Consider the following 26458-nt stretch of genomic DNA (forward strand, 5'->3'; position numbering starts at 1 on the left):
TTGGAGGCAGATTCTTTACCACTGAGCCACCAGGGAAGCCCAGTATAACAATCTACCACAGATTAATCCCAAAAGTGAAGAAGAAAATGGTTCAAAGGATAATTTTAGGTTTCTGGTGTGAACATTTGGTAACCATTTTTTTTTTTTAAGATTTATTTATTTTATTTTTTGGCTATGGTGAGTCTTCGTTGCTGCACACAGGCTTTCTCTAGTTGCGGCCAGCAGGGGCTCTTCTTCATTGAAGTGTTCGGGCTTCTCACTGCGGTGGCTTTTTTGTTGCAAAGCACAGGCTCTAGGCACACGGGCTTCAGTAGTTGCAGTGCATGGACTCAGGAGTTGCAGCTCATGGGCTCTAGAATGCTGGCTCAGTAGTTGTGGCACACCGGCTTAGTTGCTCCACAGCATATGGGATCTTCCTGGACCAGGCATTGCAGGACGCGTTCTTAACCACTGGACCACCAAGGAAGCCCACCATTCATTCTTTTAACTTTAAATTTTATGTTGGAGCATAGTTGATTAACAATGTTGTGTTAGTTTTCAGGCATACAACAAAGTATACATGTATCTATTCTTTTTCAAATTATTTTGCCATTTAGGTGACCATTCAATTGAGAAAGAAACACCAGAGAGGAACTTCCCTGGTGGTAGTTAAGAATCCACCTGCCAATACAGGGGACACAAGTTTGATCCCTGATCCTGGAAAATCCAACATGCCACAGGACAACCATGCCCGTGTGACGTGACTACTGAATCCATGCCTAGACCCCATGCTCCGCAACATGCATCACAACAAAGAGTAGACCCCACTCGCCACAACTAGAGAAAGCCTGCTCACAGCAACAAAGACCCAGCACAGCCAAAAATAAAAAATAAAAAGAAACATTAGAGAAATAAGATTTAATCTTTTCCTTACCCTCAGGGAGTTTATAAGTGAAAGTGAAGTCGTTCAGTCACGTCCAACTCTTTCCTACACGGACTGTAGCCTAACAGGCTTCTCTGTCCATGGGATTTTCCAGGCAAGAGTACTGGAGTGGGTTGCCATTTCCTTCTCTAGGGGATCTTCCAGACCCAGGGATAGAACCCGGGTCTCCCACATTGCAGGCAGACCCTTTACCCTCTGAGCCACCAGGGAAGAAGCTCCCTCCACCAGGGAGTTTATCAGTTCAGTTCAGTCACTCAGTCATGTCGACTCTTTGCGACCCCATGAATCACAGCACGCCAGGCCTCCCTGTCCATCACCAATTCCCGGAGCTCACCCAGATTCACGTCCATCGAGTCAGTGATGCCATCCAGCCATCTCATCCTCTGTCGTCCCCTTCTCCTGCTTCCAATCCCTCCCAGCATCAGAGTCTTTTCCAATGAGTCAACTCTTTGCATGAGGTGGCCAAAGTACTGGCGTTTCAGCTTTAGCATCATTCCTTCCAAGGAAATCCCAGGGCTGATCTCCTTCAGAATGGACTCCTTGGATCTCCTTGTAGTCCAAGGGACTCTCAAGAGTCTTCTCCAACACCACAGTTCAAAAGCATTAATTCTTCGGCTCTCAGCTTTCTTCACAGTCCAACTCTCACATCCATACATGACCACTGGAAAAACCATAGCCTTGACTAGACAGACCTTTGTTGGCAAAGTAATGTCTCTGCTTTTGAATATGCTATCTAGGTTGGTCATAACTTTTCTTCCAAGAAGTAAGCGTCTTTTAATTTCATGGCTGCAGTCACCATCTGCAGTGATTTTGGAGCCCAAAAAAATAAAGTCTGACACTGTTTCCACTGTTTCCCCATCTATTTCCCATGAAGTGATGGGACCAGATGCCATGATTTATACTCAGGACCAATTTAAGGGCTTAACTACATACTATATCATAGTACTCATATGTATATGATACTATAACATTAAAATACTGATAATGTGATACAGTTAATGTAAAAAGTGGTAGGGAAGAAAGAGATGCTTGTTATACCCTGTAATGATGAATCACCACATACCATCCATTTTATTTTCTAAATGTTTTTTTTTTTTGTTTTATCCCTTCCTCTCTAACTTCATCACTAATATCCTCATAACCTCTATCCTATATCACCATAGTAGCCTCCTAACTGATCTCCATGTGTCTCTCCTACCGTCTAATCCATCCTGCATACTACTGTCCAGAATGATCCTTCTAAAGAATAAATACAAAACTCTGTCTTAAAATTCTTCTGGAAATAGTTTAAGTCTAGTAATTTATTGAGCTCTTATGACATGCCAGATACTACACTGAATACTTTATATACTTTTTAATTTTTATCTTTTAATTTTTTATTTATTTGTATTTTTTTTGCTGCACTGGGTCTTAGTTGTGGCGGCTGGGCTTTCTCTAGTTCCGGCACGAGGGGAGCTTCTCTTGTGGAGCATGGGCTCTAGAGTGGCAGGCTCAGTATTGTGGCTCCTGGGCTTAGTTGCCCCACAGCAAGTGGGATCTTAGTTTTCTGACGGGGGATTGAACCCACGTGCTCTGCATTGAAAGGTGGATTCTTAACCATTGTACCATAAGGGAAGTCTGATACATACATTATCATACATACATTTCCTGTTATCCTCATTGCAGTTATGGGAGACTGACATATCCCTGTTTAGTAAGTTTACTCATTCATTAAACATTTATTGAGTTCTTATTATATTCTAGGCTGAGTTTTAGGCCCTGAAATCATAACAATAAATAGATGAAGCCACAAGTTCTCTGATATCATAGCCTATAGTATACTCTTAATTATTGTATAAGAGTATACAATACTGGTAACAGTATTGTACTGTTACCAGTGTTGTCACAGTGTCTTTCTGGATAAGTTCTTGCAGCTTAACATACCAACCCATACCTGCTTCTTTGGCTTCACCTTTTATTACCACCCACATGTTTCTACGTTTTTCTTAAACTCAATGACTTTAGATCCTTAACCATGACAAGCCTTGTCATTCCTCTTTCCTTTGCATAAGTTGTATTTTCTCTCTCTTTTTTTATTTTTTTAACTTTTGCATCTTTGCTTAGCTAAACTCTTCCTCTAGTAATCTAGGAATTTTCTGTTCTTCTATATTCCCAGTCTAAGGAGAATGTTCCTTATTTGTGCTCTTATATATTCTGTATTATGTGCTTTGTACATACTTCTATATTGCAGCCACCCTCCTAAGCTGTGGGTTTCTCTGAAGGTAAGAACAGTGTTGTCTTCATCTCTGTATCCTAATTACTGCCATAGTACCTAATATATAGTAGACCCTTAATAAATCTTTGTTTTGAATGAATGAATGTAAAATCATGAGAAAATATTCTGCACGTTTATGCATGATCATCATGTGTTGAGAATATAATAAGAATTGACCTCAATAAAGTGGCAGATTCATGATAGTTAAATTGAAAAGAATAAATGAGTAAAGCAAGGTCAGATTATAGATGGTTTCAAATACCAGTTTAAGGAGTTTGAATTGCTCTAATAAGGACTAGTTAGCCATTTAAAGTTTTTGAGTAAGGGATTGACATAACATTTACATACACATAACAGTTTAGAAGCATAAAAATCCCAAAGGACTTTCTCTTTATTTCTCACTTCTGTTCTTAAATCAAACAAAAATTTCCTCATACACTATTGTCAGCTTATTTTTGGACTCACGAGCCATTAGAACTGGAAAGAATTTTAGATTTTTGCCTCTCAATCTCCCATTTAATAAAGGAACTGAGAAATAAACATTGCCCAAGGTCAGCAAAGTCAGCACAAAACCCCAGTTTTCTGTTTCCTTTGTATTTCCCTAATCACTGTGTGTGTGTGATTTTTTTTTTCTCCCTCCAATAAAATACCATTTGGAAAAAATTATGGTAGAGTTTGGTTTTCTGGGGACCCTTTTGTATTTTATGTGTTATTGTTTCTCACAGGGTATTTTTCTGCATGTCTCCAGGTCATCAGATCCTTAAAGTACATCAGATAAAAGGGACTGTACTCATTGGAGTCAATTTTGTGGGCTATTCAGAGAAGAAAAGTCCAAAGGTAAGTGGAGACTGTTATGTGAAAAATATTAATTAACTGAAATTTAAGGCTCCTTGCTGCTGCTGCTGCTGCTGCTAAGTCGCTTCAGTCGTGTCCAACTCTGTGACCCCATAGACGGCAGCCCACCAGGCTCCCCTGTCCCTGGGATTCTCCAGGCAAGAACAGTGGAGTGGGTTGCCATTTCCTTCTCCAGTGCATGAAAGTGAAAAGTGAAAGTGAAGTCGCTCAGTTGTGTCCGACTCTTTGCAACCCCACGGACTGCAGCCCACCAGGCTCCTTCGTCCATGGGATTTTCCAGGCAAGAGTACTGGAGTTGGTATATTTATAGACCTTAGAAGTCTATAAATATAGCTGATATAAATATAAATACAGCTGATGTAAATCTGAGAATTATGTACCTTTATGATTGTGTTATTTTTGGCACTTGAAAGAGTATTGGAATCTTTACTCACTGACATGAGAAATTAAAAGTTTATATTTATCATTATGCTTCTTATTACATTTCTAGGAACTTTCCAACTTGCCCAGATCTGTGGCTGTGGAGCTGCTCCTGGTAGATGATGTAACAGTATTGCCTGAGAATGCCACCATCTATAACCACCCTGATGTGAAGGTAGGAGCTGTATGGTTCTAGATAAATGGAATCATGTTGGAGGGGAGAGTTCTAGGTTATTAAAATTAACAGTATAAATATAAAAAAGCTCACTTATGTGTTAAAAATCACTGATAAGTATATAATGTATATATAATAATTATCTTTAGCATTAATACTTTAATAATTATATTTGGTCTTTGGTCTGTTGATTTTAATCTTTTAATGTCATACTCTTTCTTAGGTAAGTAGAAATTACTTTGAAATATTTATAATCCAAAGGGAATGGAATATTATTTGTCTTGATTTTTCCATAGGAAATATTTAGCCTTGTGGAAGGATCTGGTTATTTTTTAGTCAACAGTAGTGAGCAAGATATTGTCACCATCACTTACCTGGAAGCAGAAAGCTCTGTCCAGGTGAGTTCTAGAAATATCCCCAGATCGATGGTCTCAGGTCAAAGCTCATTCTTAGGAGAATGATCGGAAAAATATTATTAGGCATTTCAAACTTGTTACATAGAATAACATTTGTGTCTTTTTCTTTTTTAACCTATGTAGATTCTTAAACAAAAAAATGAGTTTTTTGTTGTTGTTGTTGTAATTGTCTATAGAAGGAAATAGCAACCCACTCCAGTATTCTTGCCTGGAGAATCCCATGGCCAGAGGAGCCTGGCGGACTACAGTCCATGGGGTCACAAAGAGTTGTACATGACTGAGCGACTTAGCATAGCATATAATATGGGGAAATTTTTGGTTCTGATTGAATGGAAACAGTGTAGGAGACATCTAACTATAAGATTTCCGTTAAAACAAGGTTCAGAAAGAGAAAAACAAGTATCATATATTAATGCATATATATGGGAATTTAGAAAAATGGTTCTGATGAACAGAACCATTCTGTGGACACAGTTGGGAAGGTGAGGGTGGGACAAATTGAGAAAGTAACATTGTCATATATACACAATCATGTGTGAAAAAGATACTTCGTGGAAAGTTACTAAATAGCACAGAGTCTAGCCTGGAACTCTGTGATGACCTAGAGCGGCAGGCTGGCGGGAGGGGAGGGAGATTCAGGAGGGAAGGGATGGATATATATATATATATATATATATATATATATATATATATATAATTATGAGTGATTCATATTGTTGTACAGCATAAACCAACACAAAATTGTAAAGTGATTTTCTACCAATTAAAAAATAAGTAAAAATTTTAAAAAGGTTAATTTTTATAAATTTCAAAGCACAGAACTGTGTGCATAGTTAAATATACTATTGACTTTATAACCTGAGTATATGATGTTTTCGGCCAGATATGGCAACTCAAAATATTAATCTGACTCCATAGTCAATATGCCAAGGGATTTTCTTTTAGTTGACTTGCAGTAATAAAAAGTATACATTAAATTAACAGATGTATTTATTTGCTTCACAGAGCTCAAAGGAATTTAACTTACTATAGTCATAATGTTGCTTTTTAAAAGGGTAGATTGAGGTCCTGTGTGCCAGCAAAGGATGTAAAAAACCATACTGCTGTGCAGGAGCTGTATGTAGTACAAGAAGGAAAAACAAAGTATCGGTCCACCCTGTGCTCTCTCTCCCTGCTTGTGATTGCAGTGTAAATGTACCTGATTTTCTTCCTGAATCCTTTCCCTGTTCATAATTTAAAAACTGGATATGTATGTTGGATTCTGCTTGAAATCAGTCAATTTAAACTTTGCTCTTTATCAGTTAATAAATATTTGTTAAGGGTACATATTTTGCCACAAACTGAAGCATCACTTTAAGGGAACATATTATGCTATGCCTGAAACTTATAATGTGACTTCTCAGAGTTCCTATCACAAAGAAAGTAAGATATTGTATTTTCTATTTGGATAGAAATAATTGCTCTCATATGCTTGGAGCATATTTGCTTCTTTATCCAGCTGCAATCTTCTTCCCTCTAGTTAGTTCCATTACATCCAGGAATTCTCACCTTGGAGGTCTATGATCTGTGTTTGGCTTTCTTGGGTCCAGCAATGGCTCACCTCACGGTGTCAGACATACAAGAGCTGGAGCTTGATCTGATTGATAAGGTAAGAAATGTTTGCTGTATCTCTTAAGGGAAGCAGGTGTCATTCTCACTCACTAGTGTCACTTAATATAGTCTGTGCTCAGCTACTGTGTGTATTTGCCAGGCCCTTTGATAATGTTAATGGAAATACCTGCCCTTAAAGAACACCATTCCAACATTAATATCATGATGAAGATAGAGTGTTAAAGAACAGCTTAAAAGAATACACATGCTGCTGCTGCTGCTAAGTCACTTCAGTCGTGTCCGACTCTGTGCGACCCCATAGACAGCAGCCCACCAGGCTCTCCCGTCCCTGGGATTCTCCAGGCAAGAACACTGGAGCGGGTTGCCATTTCCTTCTCCAATGTGTGAAAGTGAAAAGTGAAAGTGAAGTCGCTCAATCATGTCCGACCCTTAGCGACCCCATGGACTGTAGCCTACCAGGCTCCTCCGTCCATGGGATTTTCCAGGCAAGAGTATTGGAGTGGGGTGCCATTGCCTTGTCCGAAAAGAATATACATAGATTATGCTTACTTGCTCAAAGGCTGATCAAGAACATTTAGCATTAACCAAAGGGCTTGCCCGACTCTGTGCAACCTTGCCACCTCTGCATTAAACTGCCCTACGTAAATGAGACAGCTTTACTAAATTACCTTTGAATTATTTTTTTTAATTTTTATTTTTAACTACCAGGTTGAAATAGGTAAAACTGTGTTAGTAACTGTGAGGGTTCTTGGCTCTTCCAAACGCCCGTTCCAAAATAAATACTTCAGAAACATGGAGCTCAAATTGCAACTGGCTTCTGCCATTGTGACCCTGGCGTGAGTACCATTTCAATTCTTCCTTCTCCTTAAGTTTATTATCATGAGAATATCCCTCCTGGTAGTCTGGTTATCTCTCCCTTAGGTTATTTCAGATTTTCTTTTTTTTGTGTGTGTAATAAAGTTTTATTAAAGTATAAAGGAGATAGAGAAAGCCTCTGACATAGGCATCAGAAGGGGGCAGAAAGAGTACCCCCCTGCTAGTCTTCAGCTGGATGTTATATAGTCACTGCTGCTGCTAAGTCACTTCAGTCGTGTCCGACTCTGTGCGACCCCATAGACGGCAGCCCACCAGGCTCCCCCGTCCCTGGGATTCTCCAAGCAAGAACACTGGAGTGGGTTGCCGTTTCCTTCTCCAATGCATGAAAGTGAAAAGTGAAAGTGAAGTCGTGTCTGACTCTTAGCGACCCCATGGACTGCAGCCCACCAGGCTCCTCCGTCCATGGGATTTTCCAGGCAAGAGTGCTAGAGTGGGGTGCCATTGCCTTCTCTGTATTTCAGATTTTCTTCTTTCCTTTTTTGTCATAGTACCTTTCAGCCCACATTCTCTTCCCACACTCAACTCTCGACAAAATACCCCTTTCACATCCTCAGATGTCTTATTTTGGGACTAATATGTGTCTCATTAACACTTCTATTTTATGGAACTTCTTGGATAATATCCTTTGAGGATGCTTCAGGCTTGAGGACCTTCAAAAACTCTATCTAGAAGTAGAGGCACTGGTATTCCCCTCTGCAAAAGAAAAAATACAGAAATTCTGAGGCAATTTAGTATTTGTAGTTTTACCAGGCTATGTTTATATTGCCCTTTTTCCTTTGAAGACTTAGAACAAATATTTGCCCTTCAGAAGCTTCCCGCCATTGCTATGAACTTTGTCTTGACTCTGAAAGTTATTTTCTGGCAGTTCCTCTTAACCTGAGTTAAAATGAGCAGAAGATTGGGAATTCTCTGGGAGTCCAGTGATTAGGATTCTGCATTCTAAGGGCTATGTACCTGAGTTCATTCCCTGGTTGGGGAACTAAGATCCCACAAGCATCTTAGAAAGATGTATAAGTGGCCAATCTTAAAAACAAATCTTTCTCACCTAGACATTCATGGGTCTTTTCAGGCTAATGGAGGAACAAGATGAATACTCTGAAAATTATATCCTTCGAGCTATCACTGTTGGGCAAACCACACTTGTAGCTATTGCCAGGGACAAGATGGGGAGAAAATTCACATCAACCCCTCGGCAAATTGAAGTAAGGAAATTATCTCATCCAAAATTCATACTTCATCTTGTTTATAAATTTATAAGTTTTATAAATGTCCAGTGGTTAGGACTCTGCTTTCACTGCTTACATCATGAGTTCAATCCCTGGTTGGGGAACTAAGATCCCACAAGTTGTGAAGTATGGCCAAAAAAAGTAATTGTAAACATAATTTTAATGACCACTTTTGTTCTAGTGAGCGGATACATAATAACTTGTTTAAGCATTTTCACTTAAGTAATTTATAATTTTTTGCTATTAAAATGAAAATTTGTGTTATAAATAAAATAAAATACCTGTCTTTGTATACAACTTCATTGTACATAATTAGGAGTTTTTTTTCCCTTAGAGTAAGCTGCATGATCATTTGTCGTGAAGTTGACTCTAGTTAACCACTGTTGTCCTTTTGGTTTTCTCCTTCAAGGTGTTTCCTCCATTTAGACTTGTTCCAGAGAAAATGACACTGATTCCAACTAACATGATGCAGGTGATCCTAAAGCCAAAAACGAGCCTTTCTCTTCATCCCATCTCTGCCCCACCCCAATACACATATACACCTCTTCCTGTTGGCCTTCCCTTGTCCACTCTCAACCAAGTACAACAGGATCTGATAAAGAAGAAAATTAGTATTTTCTTTGTTCTATGATAATCATGGTATGAACTACTTCTTGGAATCCCATGGATTATTTATAGCACTTGTATTTTATCTGCATTTGAGCTGATATGGCACATGCTGGTTGGAAAGTGGGGGAAGGTGAAGAAGTTGAGTTGCTCAGACAGAATGTTGGAAAAGGAGATGTGACTTCTCCTCAAACTCCAGCATTCACTGGTGTGTTTAAATTTCAGGTGATGTCTGAAGGTGGCCCTCAGCCTCAATCTATCATTCATTTCTCCATCAGTAATCAGACTGTGGCTGTTGTTAACAGGAGGGGCCAAGTTACAGGGAAAGTAGTTGGCAGAGCTGTGGTCCATGGCACCATTCAGACAGTAAATGAAGATACTGGAAAAGTCATTGTGTTTTCCCAGGTATCGGTTCTTTGTTCTGCTCTGCTTCTGCTCTTCCATCTGGGAGTCATATTGGGAGGTGGAGGAGGAAGTAGTGATGGGGAGGGTGTCCGTAGCCCATGGGAAATATGTAATCTTTAGTTATGAGACATAGTCCCTATGCTTAAGAAATTGTTTCAAGAACAACAACAACAAAAAGCCCATATATATGGCATATTTTTGTTGTCATTGTTGTTGAATGCCCCAAACAACAACAATCAAATGAGTTGTCATAAGCATCTCTGTCTACCCCATAGACATTCCCTCTTAGCCTAAGCTTGCTCTCCACCCTGTTGAGCAGGATGAAGTACAGATTGAGGTTGTACAGCTAAGGGCTGTTAGGATCCTTGCAGCTGCAACTCGACTCATCACAGCTACTGAGGTCAGTATGATGGTTCTGTTCTAGGTTCATTATGTTGATAATGCCAGCTGGACAGGAGGTATAGCACAAAACCACTCTTCCTTTTCAGATGCCAGTTTATGTCATGGGAGTGACCAGTACCCAGACCCCTTTCTCCTTCAGCAGTGCCAGCCCTGGGCTCACATTCCACTGGTCCATGAGCAAAAGGGATGTACTGGATTTAGTGCCCAGGCATTCAGAGGTATGAACATATCTGTTAACATATTACCTTAGGGATTTATTTTATTTCATCCTTGGTTTTAGACTGACTTCCTTCTAAACTACACAACATTATTACTTACTATTTCTGATTGTTCTGTGAATGCTATAAACCTGAAAATCATATGAAGAATCCAAATTTGAGTATTCAGATAATACTACACAATATTTAACATACTTTGCTGGAAAGAACTCTTAAGAAAGCATTGCTTCCTTTGATACATTTGCTGTTATATAATGTTCCATTTGTGGACAAATAACTGTGTTACATGAATAATATATTATGAATATAAAGTATGTATACATAGAGTTTAAATTTAACATACTTTGCTGGAAAGAGCTCTTAAGAAAGTAATGCTTAATGGAGAAGGAAATGGCAACCCACTCCAGTACCCTTGCTTGGGAAATCCCATGGGGAGTCTAGTGTGCAACCGTCCATGGAGTACAACAGGGCTGGACACGGCTTAGCGACTAAAAAACACATGGCAGTTCTAGCCAATGTGTGAGAACAAACACTTGTAAGGAATTTGGGGTTGGGGCTGAAACCAACATCCTATTGTTTACAGATGTGAATGTCTATTTAGAAAAACCCAAAATAAACCGCAAGCAAATATTTAAACTAAAAAAAAAAAAGAAAGTAATGCTTAAGAAAGCATTGCTTCCTTTGATACATTTGCTGTTGTATAATGTTGCATTTGTGAACAAATAACTGTGTTACATGAATAACATATTATGAATATAAAGTATTTATACATAGAGTTTAAATATGTGATATAATCTTTCAACATACTCAGACATACTTAATTATATTAATAATCATGTTTGTGCTACATGATGGGCAGTTGACATTAAGACTTAAGAAAGCTGGTTGCTGAGCACATTTCTGGGCCCATGCTACTAGGAGCTGGGGAAGAACTGGAATCTTCCCTCGTGCACGTAGGGTGCTATGGGTGTCATAGGGCTTGTGTGGGCCACCAACTGGCAACTGATTCTGGACTGAGTACCTTATATCAATGGCAAATTTAAGGATAGTTAATTAAACTGTTCTTCCACGGTGGTACTGGCTTCTCCAAATTCAGCACCTGCTGCTTTTGAAATGCCCAAAGCCCCTCATTATGGCCACTGAGGAAATCCACAATGCAACATGAATCTTTATGTTTTTTTTTTTTTTTTTAAATAGCCTTTATACTTTAATGCATTTAGCACTTACTCTGAAATCTGGAAAAGAAAAGAAAAAAAATGAAGTGGATACTGCAGACAAATTTTACCTACTTCATGACATTGTTACATGATCATCAGTTTAATGGAACCCACCCAAGATGGTCCAGGATCAGTGGCAGCCACCTAGGTCTGGACTTTACCTTAGGAAGAAGAAACCTGGGACCAAGATACCCAGGTCACAATTCAGTGCCTACAAAAACAAAGAATTAGAGTTAGACCTTAAAAGAGATCAGAGGGGTTATAGAAGCTACAATTAGTCATTTCTGGAGCCAGTTACAAAGAAAAGTATGGAAAAATTAAAAATTTTCCAATTTTCTGAAAATATCCTAGATCTATAATCTAAGGAAATTCTAGTGGTTGGGTCTTCTGTCATGGACTCCACAGAGCCTGGTTATACTTGGAACTGAAAAGGGATATAACTGTACTTAGTTTGGTAGAGTTCTGCAGAAGGATTTGGCTTTTTTTCCAAATAGGAAAAAAAGGGATAGCAAATAGGAATTGTGTGAAAGGAAGGGATGGCATAAGCCTTATTAGCACCTGCTCTACTTTTTCCTTCCTTTAATTTTCTTGTCTAAAGAAGCACTCTTTTCTCTAACAGAAGAAATGATTGAGAGCTACACAAGATTTTCTTCCCCAGCCTTTGACCTCACATAGACAAACTGGGTGATGAAATGGGCAAATACAAAGGTCTGTAACGGGCAGTGCATTTGGCAGTTCCGTGGATCTGTTTCTTGCTTCAATAGTGCTTGGATGGAACAGACCCAAAGACACTCCCTTGCCCCAGCCTCCTACTACCTGCCAACCCTTTTTTCAGTTGCAACCACTGGAATCAGTCACTCAGCTGTCTGCGATCACCAGGGACCAGCCAACATCATTTTTTGAGCTTAACTCCTTATTACTGATCAACTATGAACTCCTAGATTTGTCATAATTATTCCACTGACATGGAGGCTATCATCAACCACCTGGTCAACAAGCATCTGTGGGCCTCCTACACCTACCTCTCTGTGGGCTTCTATTTCAACTGCAATGATGTGGTTTGGTTCTGGAGGACATGGGCCACTTTTTCCACAGTGTGGCTCTGGAGGGCATGGGCCACTTTTTCCACGAATTGGCTGATGAGCAGGGCGAGGGCTACGGGCATCTCTTGAAAATGCAAAACCAGCACAGTGGCTACACCCTCTTTCAAGACATGCGGTAGCATCTGAAGGTGAGTGGGTAAAACCCAGAATCCTATGGAAGCCTCTGCACTCATGCAGAAGAACCTGAGCCAGGCCATTTTGGATCTCCATGACCTGGGTTCTGCCCATGCAGACCCCCATCTCTGTGACTTCTTAGAGAGCTGCGTCCTAGATGAAGAGGTAAAACTCATCAAGAAAATGGTGATCACCTGACCAACCTCCACAGGCTGGTTGGTCCCCAGATTGAACTGGGTTGGTATCTCTTCTAAAGGCTCACCCTCAAGCATGACTTGGAGCCTCTGGAGCCCCGCAGCCTTTGACGAGCCCCTCTGGTGTGAGGGCTTTTGCATGACACCAGAAGCCCTTCTCTATAACCACTAAGGCAGCTTTTCAACTATCCTGGAAGCCTCTCCCAAACCTTGGACCAAATGGAAACATTAAAACTTTTTTGCAGCAAAAAAGGAAGAAAGGTCTCTAATGTCCTACAAGGTAGACTTCCTGCTCTGTGGTGTCACCATTTAGAAATTCAGTTGAATTAAACAATTATAAAACACTTGTTCTTTAGCATAAAACTTCTTCCAGACAATTGATCAAAATCTGCACGAGGGAAATGGGAATTTTTATGTAGGGATGGAGGGAAAGGTGATTTTGGAATTTGGAACTCCTGAGTCAAGTGAGCAAAGGAAGGCCTTGAGGGCTCCAGACAGCAAAAAGGCAGAGGAGACAGGACATGAAATAAATGATAGGAATGGAATTGCCAAAAAGGTAGGCAAGTGCCTACTTCAGCATTTGCCTTAGTGTTGGACCTCCCTTCTCTCTCAGCAGAAGTCCATCAAGGTCTAATCCTATCTAGTCTAGACTAGAAGGGAAGTAAAGCAAATAGAGAAATTGTCAGCTAGTTTAACATTGTCCTAAACAGGGGCTTCCCTTTCTTGTCGTCTTCCTCCCTTGTTATCACTATGAACTCCAGGAGTAGATTGCCTAACTTCTCTCTGATCTCAGGCTGTACTGTCTCAACCCATTTAGGAAACCCCTTTTTTCATTTGCATTCTTCTCCTATCAAGTAATTGACTTCAAGATGAGAATTCTTGTATAGGAATCTTTCCAGAATTAGTTGAGCACTGAACACAGAAGTGTACTTTAGGGGTGACTGTGTTGCTGGGAATATGAAAAGAAACAAATATGAAAAAACCCTGGGGGAATTATCTGGTGGTCCAGTGATAAGGACTTGGTGCTTTCACTGCAGGGGACCTGGATTCAATCCCTGGTTGTGAACTAAGATCCCACAAGCTGTGTGGTGTGGCCACAAAAAGAAAAAAAAAAAAAAAAAAGGGCTTCCCTGGTGACACAGTGGATAAGAATCCGCCTGCCAATACAGGGGACACAGGTTTAATCCCTGGTCCAGGAAAATCCTAAATGCCATGGGGCAACTAAACTGCTGTACCAAAACTACTGAAAACCACGCATCCTAGAGCCCATGACCTTCAACAAGAGAAACCACCACATAGAGAAGCCTGCACACCACAACTAGAGGATAGCCCTCACCGTCTGCAACTAGAGAAAACTGCGTGCAGCAGTGAAGACCTAGTACAGCCATAAATAAATAGATAATTTTAAAAATTTTAAATGAAGAAAGAAAATAAGTCTGGAACTCTAATTCTTCTGGATAGCTATTTTCAACAAAGAGGGAAGGACACAGTGTTTATTCATGAATATTTCTTAATCCATCCCTTTCCTGTCTAGGTTTTTCTGCAACTTCCAGTAGAGAATAACTTTGCCATGGTTGTCCACACAAAAGCAGCTGGTCGGACCAATATCAAAGTCACTGTCCACTGTATGAACAGTTCGTCTGGACAGTTCGAGGGGAATTTGTTAGAACTGTCTGATGAAGTTCAGATCCTGGTAAGATCCCAAACCTAAATCTTGTTTTTGTTTATCAAGGAGAAGAAAGTTATATTCTCTTATATTCCATGAAGAGTTTGTCTAGATAGAGATAGAGAAATTGCTAGAGGGATCTCTAAAATAGGCTTAGGGTTTCTAGATCTTTGTTATTTCCGCTAATTGTTTGTCTATGGGTATTGACCTTACAAACTACAACACATGCATTCAACTCCCAACACAGTGAATAGTATACAAACACCATGGTAACTAAAGGGAATTAAGTTCTGATTTGTTCTGCCTAACATAGATAGATATTATGGTACATTCCACTTAGCTATATTCACAGGTAGAATGAAATCCTGTCCTGACTTCTGGTAAGGTGTAAGAGTATGAAGTTTCTATAGATGTATTCAAGCTGAAAGTTAAATGGCCCTACTGTTTTTAGAATTCAAAGAAAAAATATATTTTGTATAGAGAAAATAAATTTCTCTACCTCTGGATTTGGGATTAATTTTTTTCTTTTCTTTTTATCCTTTGTTTTGGCTTTGGTTCCCTGATTCAGTGAGGGGTAGAGGGAAAAGCACTTTACTGGGAGGTAGAAGACCTAAATAGTGCCCTTGCTAATTTAATAGTATAGGTTTTTCATTCTCAAATCTTTTTTTAGATTACTAGAACTAAAATTAGAAATTTCAAAATCATTTTATACTAATATCTAAGTAATATAGGGGATATGGTAAGTGCAAAAACTATGCCTAGTCCCTTGTAGTCAGAAACAGGCTGTGTTAGGTTATATGTTCTAGACTACCTAAATATGTTTTAAATGCCTGGCTCATTTTGGAAAGCAATATTGTGGGACTTGGGCTAAATTGCAGTCAGGCAGACTTGATTTGTAGTTTGTCCATTTGTGAGTAAAGGTCATCATTTGTCTTTTCCAGAAATGAGGAAAGCATCATTTTCTCATTCCAGGTGTTTGAAAAACTTCAACTTTTCTATCCAGAGTGCCAGCCTGAACAAATTCTGATGTCCATGAATTCTCAGCTCAAACTCCATACCAACAGGTAAGGAGAATAGAGAAGAAGATAGGCTAGGATCTAACTTTACCCTCAGTGAAACACTGCACATAAAAGAACTATTGCCTTCTAGGTGATTTTTCTAACTCACAAATAAATTTTTTAGTTGAAGTGAAATTCACATAACATAAAATTAAATTGTCTGATTCAGTGGTGTTTAGTACATACACAGTATTGTGTAACCATTACCTCTAGTTTCAAAACATTTTCATTTATCACCAGAGACCCATACCCATTAAACACTCACTCACCATTCTCCTCTCCTCTCAGTCCCTAGCAATCACTAATCAGCTGTCTCTGTGGATTTAAATATTGTATGTTTCATGTAAATGAAACCATACCATGTGACCTTTTGTGTTGACTTCTTGCAGTTAACATGATTTCAAGGTTCATCCACGCTGTAGCATGTATGGGTACTTCATTCCTTTTTATGACTGAATAATATTCCACTATATGAATATACTACGTTTTGTTTATCTAATTGTCCATTGGTGGACCTTTGGTTTGTTTTCACCTTTTAGCTATTGTGGATAGTGCTGCTGTGAACATTCATGTACAAGTATTTGTTTGAATACAGTTGTCCCTTGGCATCCACCAAGGATTGGTTCCAGGACCCACCCTTGCCCCCAAAATCTGCAGACTCAAAGATCCATTATATAAAATGGTATAGTATTTATAGTGCATTTATAGGTTATAGTACATATAACCTATGCTCATCTTCCTGTATACTTTAAACTCTCTCTAAATTGCTTATAATACCTAATACAATATAAATGTTATGTAAATAGTCGCCAGTCCAAGGCAAGTTCACATTTTGCTTTCTGGAACTTTTTGAAATTCTCAGTCTGTGCTTGGTTGAATCTGTGGTTGCAGAACCCACAGATGTGAAAAGCTGACTTTACCTGTTTTTAATTCTTTTCACCAAATAATTTTTTAATGATAAATATATAATAGTATTTGATTTTTAAGGAGATAAGCATAATCCAAAGGCTGACTTTTACCTGAGGAACAAATAACTACACAACAAGGAGAACCGAGCAGTTTTCTGAGTACAGCCTCTAATAGTGGTCTAGGCAATTGCTACTCCTTTATTTCTGATCAGTCAGAGCCCCCAAGAGATGCCACCTGCCCCCATTTATTCCCTAGGGAAGGGGCCGCCTTTGTGAGTTCCCGTGTCCTCAAGTGTTTCCCTAATTCATCTGTCATCGAGGAGGATGGTGAAGGGCTCCTGAAAGCTGGTTCCATTGCAGGCACTGCTGTGTTAGAAGTCACTTCTACAGAACCTTTTGGAGTAAACCAAACAACTATAACTGGGGTTCAGGTGAGTTCAGGGACTTACTCAAAAAAATAAAAGGAATACCATGGCCTTAAGAGGCAGACTGACTTTGTTTAGAACTAGAAATTTCTCTGGAAGTCAGAAATGAATTGTAAGATAAGAGGACAATCTTGACATGAACCATCAAATTAAAGTGGACTTTAGACTCCTTGTTATAAAAGACATTAATCTCAAAAATGGTATGACTGTTTTCTGAGCAACTTTGGCAAAAGGATTGGTATGGGAGAAATGTAGAACTATTACTATCAAAATTAGGCTTTTTGATATGTTTTAAATGTTTTTAGACTTTAAAAAAAAATTAGAATTAGAAGAGACCTTAGAGGTAAGTTAGTCTAAAACAAAATGTTTGGGGCATTAAAAATCTAGTATGTTCCAGCCTTGTGTTGCTCCTTTTATGTATATTTTTTTTACCCACCACAAAAACCCTATTATACAAGCATCATTAGCCCTATTAAACTGATAAGAAATATAAAACCTAGAATGGTTAAATGAAGATATGAAATGATAAAGCTAGGTTTCAAAGCTGGACTTCCCTTATTGTATCACAGTATTTTACTTCCCTTACTTTATCTGTTATAGTACAAAAACACAATCTATATTCTTGATAAGTTATCAGTTACTTAACAATAAATAATACACTCTTCACAAAAGAGGAAATACAGTCCATTCCTCAAAAAACTCCAGCTTTGCTTCATATTTCTGCTGTTTTAATCATTAAAAGAGGCTTTCCGGGTGGCACGGTGGTAAAGAATCCACTTGCCAATGCAAGTGATGCAAGAGACACGGGTTTGAACCCTCAGTTGGGAAGATCCCCTGGAGAAGGAAATGACAACCCATTCCAGTATTCTTGCCTGGAAAATTCCATAAGCGGAGGAGCCTGGTGGGCTATAGTCCATGGAGTCACTAAGAGGCAGATATGACTGAGCAACTGAGCACACACCGATAATTAAAAGCCATTTCCTGTACTGTCATATTTCTTTCTCACTCTGATTTAAGTCATCTGAAATCAAGAGCTGGCTACTTCCTACAAAAGAGGAACATGATTTTTATCACTGATTGTAAGTCTCAGAATATGGTCATAGGTCCCCTCCAGTGCATTCTGCTCTGTACCAATAGGTTTTGTCTCCCACAGGTAGCACCAGTGACATACCTGCGAATGAGCAGCCACCCCAAGCTATACATGGCTCAAGGAAGGACCCTATCAGCCTTTCCCTTGGGCATGTCTCTTACCTTCATTGTTCAGTTTTACAATAGCATTGGAGAGAAATTCCACACACACAATACCCAGCTTTATCTGGCTTTAAACAGGTATGGAAGGCAAAGGAATGGTGTTATCGCTATGGCAGAAATCTTGTAGATTAGCCTGGTATAAGCAGTGCTAGTAAATTCCTCTCATGTTATGCACTTGGAATCTGATCTTTCTTTCATTAAGATAGGGAGGGACAGTTGACTTTAATATTGGGATTTCCCTGGAGGTTCAGTGTTAGGACTCCATGCTTTCACTTCTATGGGCCTGGGTTCAATCCCTGGTTGAAGAACTAAAGTCACACATGGTGGTATGACCAAAAAAGCAACAACAAAAAACTATCTGCTTTTTTAAAAAATGAGGGAAAGACCAGAATTAATTATTCAATGAAGAAGATTTTTAATATTTGAATTTGACAAGTCCTAGTTCATATAAAACTCCTATAAGGAGCCAACTGGAGTATTATCAAAAAGCCAAACTGGAAAAAAAATTTTTTTAAGAAAAATAGCCTAGCTGGGCACCATGTATATAAATGTAATAGACCTGATCCCTGGCCCTAGTTGTTTACTCTCCACTGTAGAATTCCATCTGAATTCTTTTGAGCTATTGAATATAAAATGTTGTGATAGGGTCTGGCTCCAGAACTGTTGACTCTTTTCAGAGATTCCTACCTTTCATGTCTACTTTCAGAGATGACCTGCTGCTCATTGGACCAGGGAATAGGAACTACACTTACATGGCACAGGCTGTGAACAGAGGGGTGACACTTGTGGGGCTCTGGGACCGGAGACATCCAGGCATGGCCGATTATATCCCTGTTTCTGTAGAGCATGCCATCGAGCCAGACACCAAGCTTACCTTTGTCGGAGATGTCATCTGCTTCCATACTTACCTCCTCAACCAGAATGGTTTGGATACTTTCACTTTCTCAACCTCACAACTGACAGGATTAGAAAGCAACTCATCCCTTAGAGGATTTCTCTCTGAGAAAGAAAATACTTTAGTGTATTTTATTATTTTTCATGTTAAATTGATAATTCTTAGTTTAGTGCCCATTTCTCTCCATAGCCAGCTGACTAGAAGTCAGCCAGTAATATTTATCAAAAGTCTATTGAACATGTAGGCAGTGCAGTGTACCATGCCTTCTCCTCCACTCCTAGCTTCTAAAGGAAGATAACTGCAAAGTTGAACATCAATAAAGGTTGAGATGAAAGGAAGGAAAAGACAATAAGGCTTTAGTTCTAAGAACCAATTGTGTGTACACTGTTTTGTGAGGCAACTTTAGTGGCCTAACTTCCATGTATACCATCACTGAAAGAAGGTTTGGCCTTGCACTGGGCCACAGTATACTCATGATCAGCAAAGTATTTCTGTTCTAAGAAGTACTATTGAGTTACAGAAAATCAGTCTTGGCTTTGGAAATGTGTTATATCTTTAGGGTCACAGGTAGCATATCCCAAAATGGTATACATTGACTGGTTGTATGCAATCAAATAATCCATCCAAGTAAGGCTGGCTGGGGTGGTATGTGGTTTGGGTTTTGCATCCTCTTTGGGGAATTATGGATACATGTTATTTGGGTAAAGTGATGTAACATTGAACCTGACTTTAACATTAACCATATATTTTGGACTTGATACAGAGGGAACTCTATTCAGCCTGAGTCAAATCCTCCAATCCTGACAACTGACTTGTAAACAACCACTACTTATTAACATGTAATCCAGGGTCAGTGAGCTAACCGCTTACTATACCATGACTATTAATCTTTTGTTGATGAAACAGAGGCTTTTATACTTCCTTTTCCTAGGTTCGGTCACGATGGTCACTCTTGTCATCCACTCTGGAATTTTGGTCATCTCAAGTCAGTACCACTTTAGATGAGGAAGCAGAAGGGCCACATTCGAGGATCAGTAATCCAATCTAATATTTGACATTTCTCTAGCACCTTGGGACTTAAGCCAAAGTAAACTAATCCTCTCTTCTGCCAGCTGATCCTTGCTTGCAGTCTTCTTGCTGATATCAATCAGTAGGTTAAAGCAGATTCATTGTAGCAGGGTCTATACAAAGTTTCAGTTCAGTTCAGTTCAGTTGTTCAGTCATGTCCCACTCTTTGCAACCCCATGAATCCCAGCATGCCAGGCCTCCCTGTCCATCACCAATTCTCGGAGTTTACCCAAACTCACATCCATCGAGTCGGTGATGCCATCCAGCCATCTCATCCTCTGTCGTCCCCTTCTCCTCCTGCCCCAATCCCTCCCAGAACCAGGGTCTTTTCCAATGAGTCAACTCTTTGCATGAGGTGGCCAAAGTATTGGAGTTTCAGCTTCAGCATCAGTCCTTCCAATGAACAGCTAGGACTAGTCTCCTTTAGGATGGACTGGTTGGATCTCCTTGCAGTCCAAGGGACTCTCAAGAGTCTTTTCCAACACAACAGCTCAGCATCAATTCTTCATCGCTCAGCTTTCTTCATAGTCCAACTCTCACATCCATACATGACCACTGGAAAAACCATAGCTTTAACTAGACGGACCTTTGTTGGCAAAGTAATGTCTCTGCTTTTGAATATGCTGTCTAGGTTGGTCTTAACTTTCCTTCCAAGGAGTAAGTGTCTTTTAATTTCGTGGCTGCAGTCACCATCTGCAGTGATTTTTGAGCCCCCCAAAATAAAATCTGTTTTTGTTTGCCCATCTATCTGCCATGAAGTGATGGGACCGGATGCCATGATCTTAGTTTTCTGAATGTTGAGTTTTCAGCCAACTTTTTCACTCTCCTCTTTCACTTTCATCAAGAGGCTGTTGAGTTCCTCTTCACTTTCTGCCATAAGGGTGATGTCATCTGCTTATCTGAGGTTATTGATATTTCTCCCGGCAATCTTGATTCCAGCTTGTGCTTCTTCCAGCCCAGCATTTCTCATGATGTACTCTGCATATAAGTTAAATAAGCAGGGTGACAATATACAGCTTTGATGTACTCCTTTTCCTATTTGGAACCAGTCTGTTGTTCCATGTCCAGTTCTAACTGTTGCTTCCTGACCTGCATGTAGGTTTCTTAAGAGTCAGGTCAGGTGGTCTGGTATTCCCATCTCTTTCAGAATTTTCCACAGTTTATTGTGATCCACACAGTCAAAGGCTTTGGCATAGTCAATAAAGCAGAAATAGATGTTTTTCTGAAATTCTCTTGCTTTTTCGATGATCCAGCGGATGTTGGCAATTTGATCTCTGGTTCCTCTGCCTTTTCTAAAACCAGCTTGAACATCTGGAATTTCACGGTTCACATATTGCTGAAGCCTGGCTTGGAGAATATTGAGCATTACTTTACTAGTGTGTAAAAACTTCCCTGGTGGCTCAGATGGTTAAGCGTCTGCCTCCAATGCGGGAGACCTGGGTTCGATCCCTGGGTTGGGAAGATCCCCTGGAGAAGGAAATGGCACCCCACTCCAGTACTCTTGCCTGGAAAATCCCATGGACAGAAGAGCCTGGTAGGCTATGGTCCATGGAGTCGCAAAGAGTTGGACACGACAGAGCGACTTCACTTCACTTCACTTTACTAGCATGTGAGATGGAGTGCTATTCCTATGTGTAAAAGATGTTTTTCTTTTTCCTAAGGAGAACAGTTATATTCTCCAAATAGCTTTTGTGATTCTAAGTTCAGCAGTTCCTATTTTGTTTTGCTGGCATGAAGGGGAACCAAACGTTAGGAAAACAAAGTTAGGGACTTCCCTGATAGTCCGGTGGTTAAGACTCTGTGCTTCCATTGCCAGGGGCACAGGTTCAATCCCTGGTCCAGGAACTAATATCCCCACATACCACGTAGCACAGCTAAAAATGAAAAAGAGAACAAAGTTATCCTCACAGCTGGGTGCTCCTCCTGGGAAGGGATATATGTATGCTTAAATGGTCTACTGACTTGGATTCTGAGTAAGGTGAGCGTGACCATCAAATTATATCAAAGATTGCAGTCAACTGCTTTCTCTTGTCTTTTCCTAGGTGAACCCGGAATATGGATGATTTCTGCTGACAATATTCTACAAACAGACATTGTCACTGGGGTAGGAGTGGCCAGGAGTCCAGGAACAGCAACTATTTTTCATGACATCCCAGGACTAGTGAAAACATATCGAGAGGTAAACTTAATGATATGAGACGAGCCCATGGGCGTTCCTTGGTGGCCTAGTGGTTAGAATTCCAGGCTTTCACTGCCATGGAGCAGGTTCCAGCTCTGGTTGGAAAACTGAGATTCCACAAGAGTCTAAAGTAACTATTTCCACATACGGGAATATATATAGGAAGCACATCCTATTAAAAGAAATATACTCATATATCAGATACAAAACCAGACAACAGACTTTATTGAAACATAGATAATTTAAGCATAGATTAAGGTTCTTAAACAAAGGAATGACTAGTCTGATTTATAATGTAAAATACCACTGTGGCTACTGATTGGTACTAGACTGTAGGGACAGGAGTAGAAGCTGAGAGACCAGTTATTGCAGTTCCCAGCTGAGATATGATGGTAGATCAGAGTGACAATTGAGGAGGTGGTGAAAAGTTGATCAGATTCTAAATAGATTTTATAGGTATAGTTGATAAAGTTTCCTGACAGATTATATGTAAAGTTCAAAAGAATCAAGAATGACTTAAGGTTTTTCTATTGAAATACTAAAAGGACAGGACAGAATTGTCATCAACTGAAATGGTTAAGACTGTAGGTAGAACAGTTTTGGAGAAAAGATCAGTTTTTGGACACATAAAGTTGGACGTCTGTTAGAATGTCAGTTGGCTGTGTTGAGGTAGCTAGATATAAAAGTCTGGAAATTATTGGCATAGAGATATTTAACGCCAAAAGATCACCAAGAGAGTGAGTGTAAATAGAGAAGAGGTCCAGGAGCTAAGTTCTGGAAACACCAGTATTAAGACCCCTGAAAGGGGACTTCCCTGGTGGTCTAGTGGTTAAGACTTCACCTTCTAATGCAGGGGTTTTGAGTTCGATCCCTGGTAGGGGATCTAAGATCCCACAGGCCTAGTAGCCATAAAACAAACAAACAAAAAGGACCAAAACATGAAACGGAAGCAATATTGTAACACATACAATAAAGACTTTTAAAAATTGGTCCACATCCAAAAAAAAAAAAGACCCCTGAAAGAAGAATAAGAACCAAAAAGGGAGATTTATAGGAATTTATAAGATTTATAAAATGACTGGGGAAGTGGAGGGAGTGGGAATACTGGTGTCCAGGAAGCCAAGTGAAGAAGGTATTTCAAGGAGGAAGAATGGTCAACCATGTGAAAGCTACTGCTGGGTCAAGTGTGAGGACTGAGAGATGACCGCTTTTTTTGCAATATGGAGGCTGGTGACTTTGATGAGTTGCTTCAGTGGAATAAAGGGACTGGAAGTTTGACTGGAGAATTGAAAAAGAGAACTTAGAGATAGTCCTGTTCAAGGAGTTGGAGTCAAGAGTTTGTTTCACTGATCGCTTTTAAAATGGGGGGAAAATGGCTTAGGACTGATTTAGTAGAGAAGGAAAACTTGACATGGGAGTAGGAAAAATTGATTAATAGGGAATCATACACAGGGAAGATATGTCAGAAGGAATAAGGGACAAAGATCTCCTTTTAGAAAAAAATGTTATTTTCTTCTCAAAAGTAAACAGATTTTATGGTTTTCAAAATACATGATCACTAGAAGGGCAATTTGCTCTTATGTGAAACAGATGCTTTTAGCTAAACAAATTATGAGGGTTGGAGAGGAAGGGAACCAGATTCTCTAAGAACCTAGGTTCTAATTTTCCTTTGGTTTGCTAACAGGTGGTGGTCAATGCATCATCAAGATTAACACTCAGTTATGACCTCAAGACTTACCTCACCAATACCCCCAATTCAGCTGTGTTCAAGCTGTTCATCACTGCTGGCAGAAATGGTATCAATCTTAAAGGTCAAGAATCTCTTTATAGTTCTGGGTGATTATTCCCACCTTTCCTGTCCTCTGTCAATTAATTCACCTCTTTGGATTAGCAATCCAAGTTTTCTTTCGTTTCAAAATTGATTCTACTTTTACAACAGAATCTTTAAGAGCTGTGAGATCTCAGAATTATGACTGGATTAAGGTTTTAAAATAGGCTCAACCTAGTCACTACTGTCTTTCTGCTTGTAACCCTGCCAGAGAACAGGAGGTAGCCTAGACCAAGAATTTCCAAACATGGATGATTTTCAAGGTTACCCAAAGAAATCTTTTAAAAATACAAATTCTTAGGCTCCATCCAGAGATTTAGTAAGTTTGGGATAAAGCATAAGATACAATTCTTTTAAAGCTTCTCCAGATTTGAGAATTGTTGGACTAGATAATTACGTGAAATGTTATTTGCTCAGCAAATTTGCCTTGTGTTTTTCTTTTTTCGTTTTGTATTGCGCCATAATTTACTGTCAAAAAATAGGGGAGGAGGGCTTCCCTGGTGGCTCAGTGGTGAAAAATCCACGTGCCAGTGTAGGAGCCACAGGTTTGATCCCTGGTCCAGGAAGACCCCACATGCCAAGGAGCAACTAAGCCCATGTGCCATAACCATTGAGTCTGTGCTCTAGAGCCCAGGAACTGCAACTCCTGAGCCATGCACCGCAATACTGAAGCCTGCATGCCCTAGAGCCAGTGCTCTGTAATAAGAGAAGCCCCTGAGCACCACAACTAGAGAGTAGGCCCCACTCGCTGCAACTGGAGAAAAGACCATGTGGCAGCAAAGACAAGACTAGCACCGCCAAAAACAAATAAGTAAAATTATTTTTTAAGATGGGGGGAGGAGGAAAGATAACTAAAATATAAGAAGCTCCCAATAGATTCCAAATACTATGTTAGGAATTTTTATACCTTTTATCTCATTTAACAATCTCATCATGTAGTAATTATCATTTTAAAGATGAGGATACTGGGGCGGAGAATGGATTGGGAGATTGGGATTGACATATATATACTACTATGTATAAAAGAGATAACTGATGAAAACTGACTATACAGAGAACTCTACTCAGTGCTCTGTGGTGATCTAAATGGGAACGAAATCCAGAAAAGAGGGAATATATGTGTGTATACATATAGCTGATTCACTTTGCTGTATAGCAGAAACTAACACAACATTGTAAAGCAGCTATACTCCAATAAAATTTTTTTTAAAGATGAGAGTACTGGGAATTCCTTGGCGGCCCAGTGCTCTCACTGCTGAGGGCCTGGGTTCAATCCCTGGTCAGGGCAAAAAAAAAAAGATGAGACTACTAAGAGCAAGTAATTTGTACAAGGTAACAAACCAGTTAGTGGCAAGAGTAGTAGATATGTTTCACTCCGAAGTCCATGTACATCCTTTCATTCATCTTTTTGTTTCTATAGAACAGATTCCAGATTTGGAGGGTGGGGGTGGATGGAGGGATAGTGGGGGGTGAGAAAACATGCAAAACCAACCAGAGAAGTTCAAAATAGAACAGAATATAATGGTCTATAAACCTTAAGATGATTTAAACTCTATTGACCTTTATTTTTTTTAAATTTTATTTTATTTTTAAACTTTACATAATTGTATTAGTTTTGCCAAATATCAAAATGAATCCGCCACAGGTATACATGTGTTCCCCATCCTGAACCCTCCTCCCTCCTCCCTCCCCATACCATCCCTCTGGGTCGTCCCAGTGCTCTAGCCCCAAGCATCCAGTATTGTGCATCGAACCTGGACTGGCATCTCGTTTCATACATGATATTTTACATGTTTCAATGCCATTCTCCCAAATCTTCCCACCCTCTCCCTCTCCCACAGAGTCCTCTATTGACCTTTAAAAATATATATTTATTTATTTACTTGGCTGTGTTGTGTCTTAGTTGCAGCATGTGGGATCTAGTTCCCTGACCAGGGATGGAACCTGGGCCCCCTGCATTCAGAGTACAGAGTCGTAGCCACTGGACCACCAGTGAAGTCCCTCTAATTGCCCGTTCTGTCCTTCAGTTTTTAAGCATTTAATATATTTTCTTTTCACAGTAGATACTTAATCTTATAAATACAATCTAAATATGTATGTATAAATAAGAGTATTTGATCTTTAAAATTCTTCAGGTTCTTTTATAAAGTATTAACTGTTTCTTCA

The 26458-nt window shown here is 39.6% G+C and overlaps 1 protein-coding gene and 2 pseudogenes across 8 annotated transcripts in view; all 3 read left to right on the forward strand.

Annotated features, from left to right (window-relative positions):
- NUP210L (nucleoporin 210 like) overlaps positions 1 to 26458 on the forward strand; it is a 102917-nt gene that overhangs the window by 66204 nt on the left and 10255 nt on the right. For 5 of the 8 annotated variants that reach the window (XM_059884976.1, XM_002686017.6, XM_059884980.1 and 2 more), the window contains 17 exons: positions 3925 to 4013; positions 4522 to 4626; positions 4923 to 5024; positions 6562 to 6690; positions 7362 to 7489; positions 8599 to 8731; positions 9165 to 9227; positions 9587 to 9766; positions 10086 to 10166; positions 10255 to 10386; positions 14549 to 14707; positions 15653 to 15744; positions 16903 to 17077; positions 18225 to 18400; positions 19029 to 19246; positions 22328 to 22464; positions 24149 to 24275. In XM_059884976.1, coding sequence (XP_059740959.1) covers positions 3925 to 4013; positions 4522 to 4626; positions 4923 to 5024; positions 6562 to 6690; positions 7362 to 7489; positions 8599 to 8731; positions 9165 to 9227; positions 9587 to 9766; positions 10086 to 10166; positions 10255 to 10386; positions 14549 to 14707; positions 15653 to 15744; positions 16903 to 17077; positions 18225 to 18400; positions 19029 to 19246; positions 22328 to 22464; positions 24149 to 24275 — 2226 coding nt within the window. The remainder of the gene's footprint in view (positions 1 to 3924; positions 4014 to 4521; positions 4627 to 4922; positions 5025 to 6561; positions 6691 to 7361; positions 7490 to 8598; positions 8732 to 9164; positions 9228 to 9586; positions 9767 to 10085; positions 10167 to 10254; positions 10387 to 14548; positions 14708 to 15652; positions 15745 to 16902; positions 17078 to 18224; positions 18401 to 19028; positions 19247 to 22327; positions 22465 to 24148; positions 24276 to 26458) is intronic. The other 3 variants (XM_059884977.1, XM_059884983.1, XM_059884978.1) reach the window with 2 other exon arrangements.
- LOC101903929 (cytochrome b-c1 complex subunit 10-like) lies at positions 10841 to 12560 on the forward strand (annotated as a pseudogene).
- On the forward strand, positions 12533 to 13125 carry LOC107132268 (ferritin light chain-like; annotated as a pseudogene).

The sequence above is a fragment of the Bos taurus genome, chromosome 3 (genome assembly GCF_002263795.3).
Source record: "Bos taurus isolate L1 Dominette 01449 registration number 42190680 breed Hereford chromosome 3, ARS-UCD2.0, whole genome shotgun sequence".
NCBI lineage: Eukaryota > Metazoa > Chordata > Mammalia > Artiodactyla > Bovidae > Bos > Bos taurus.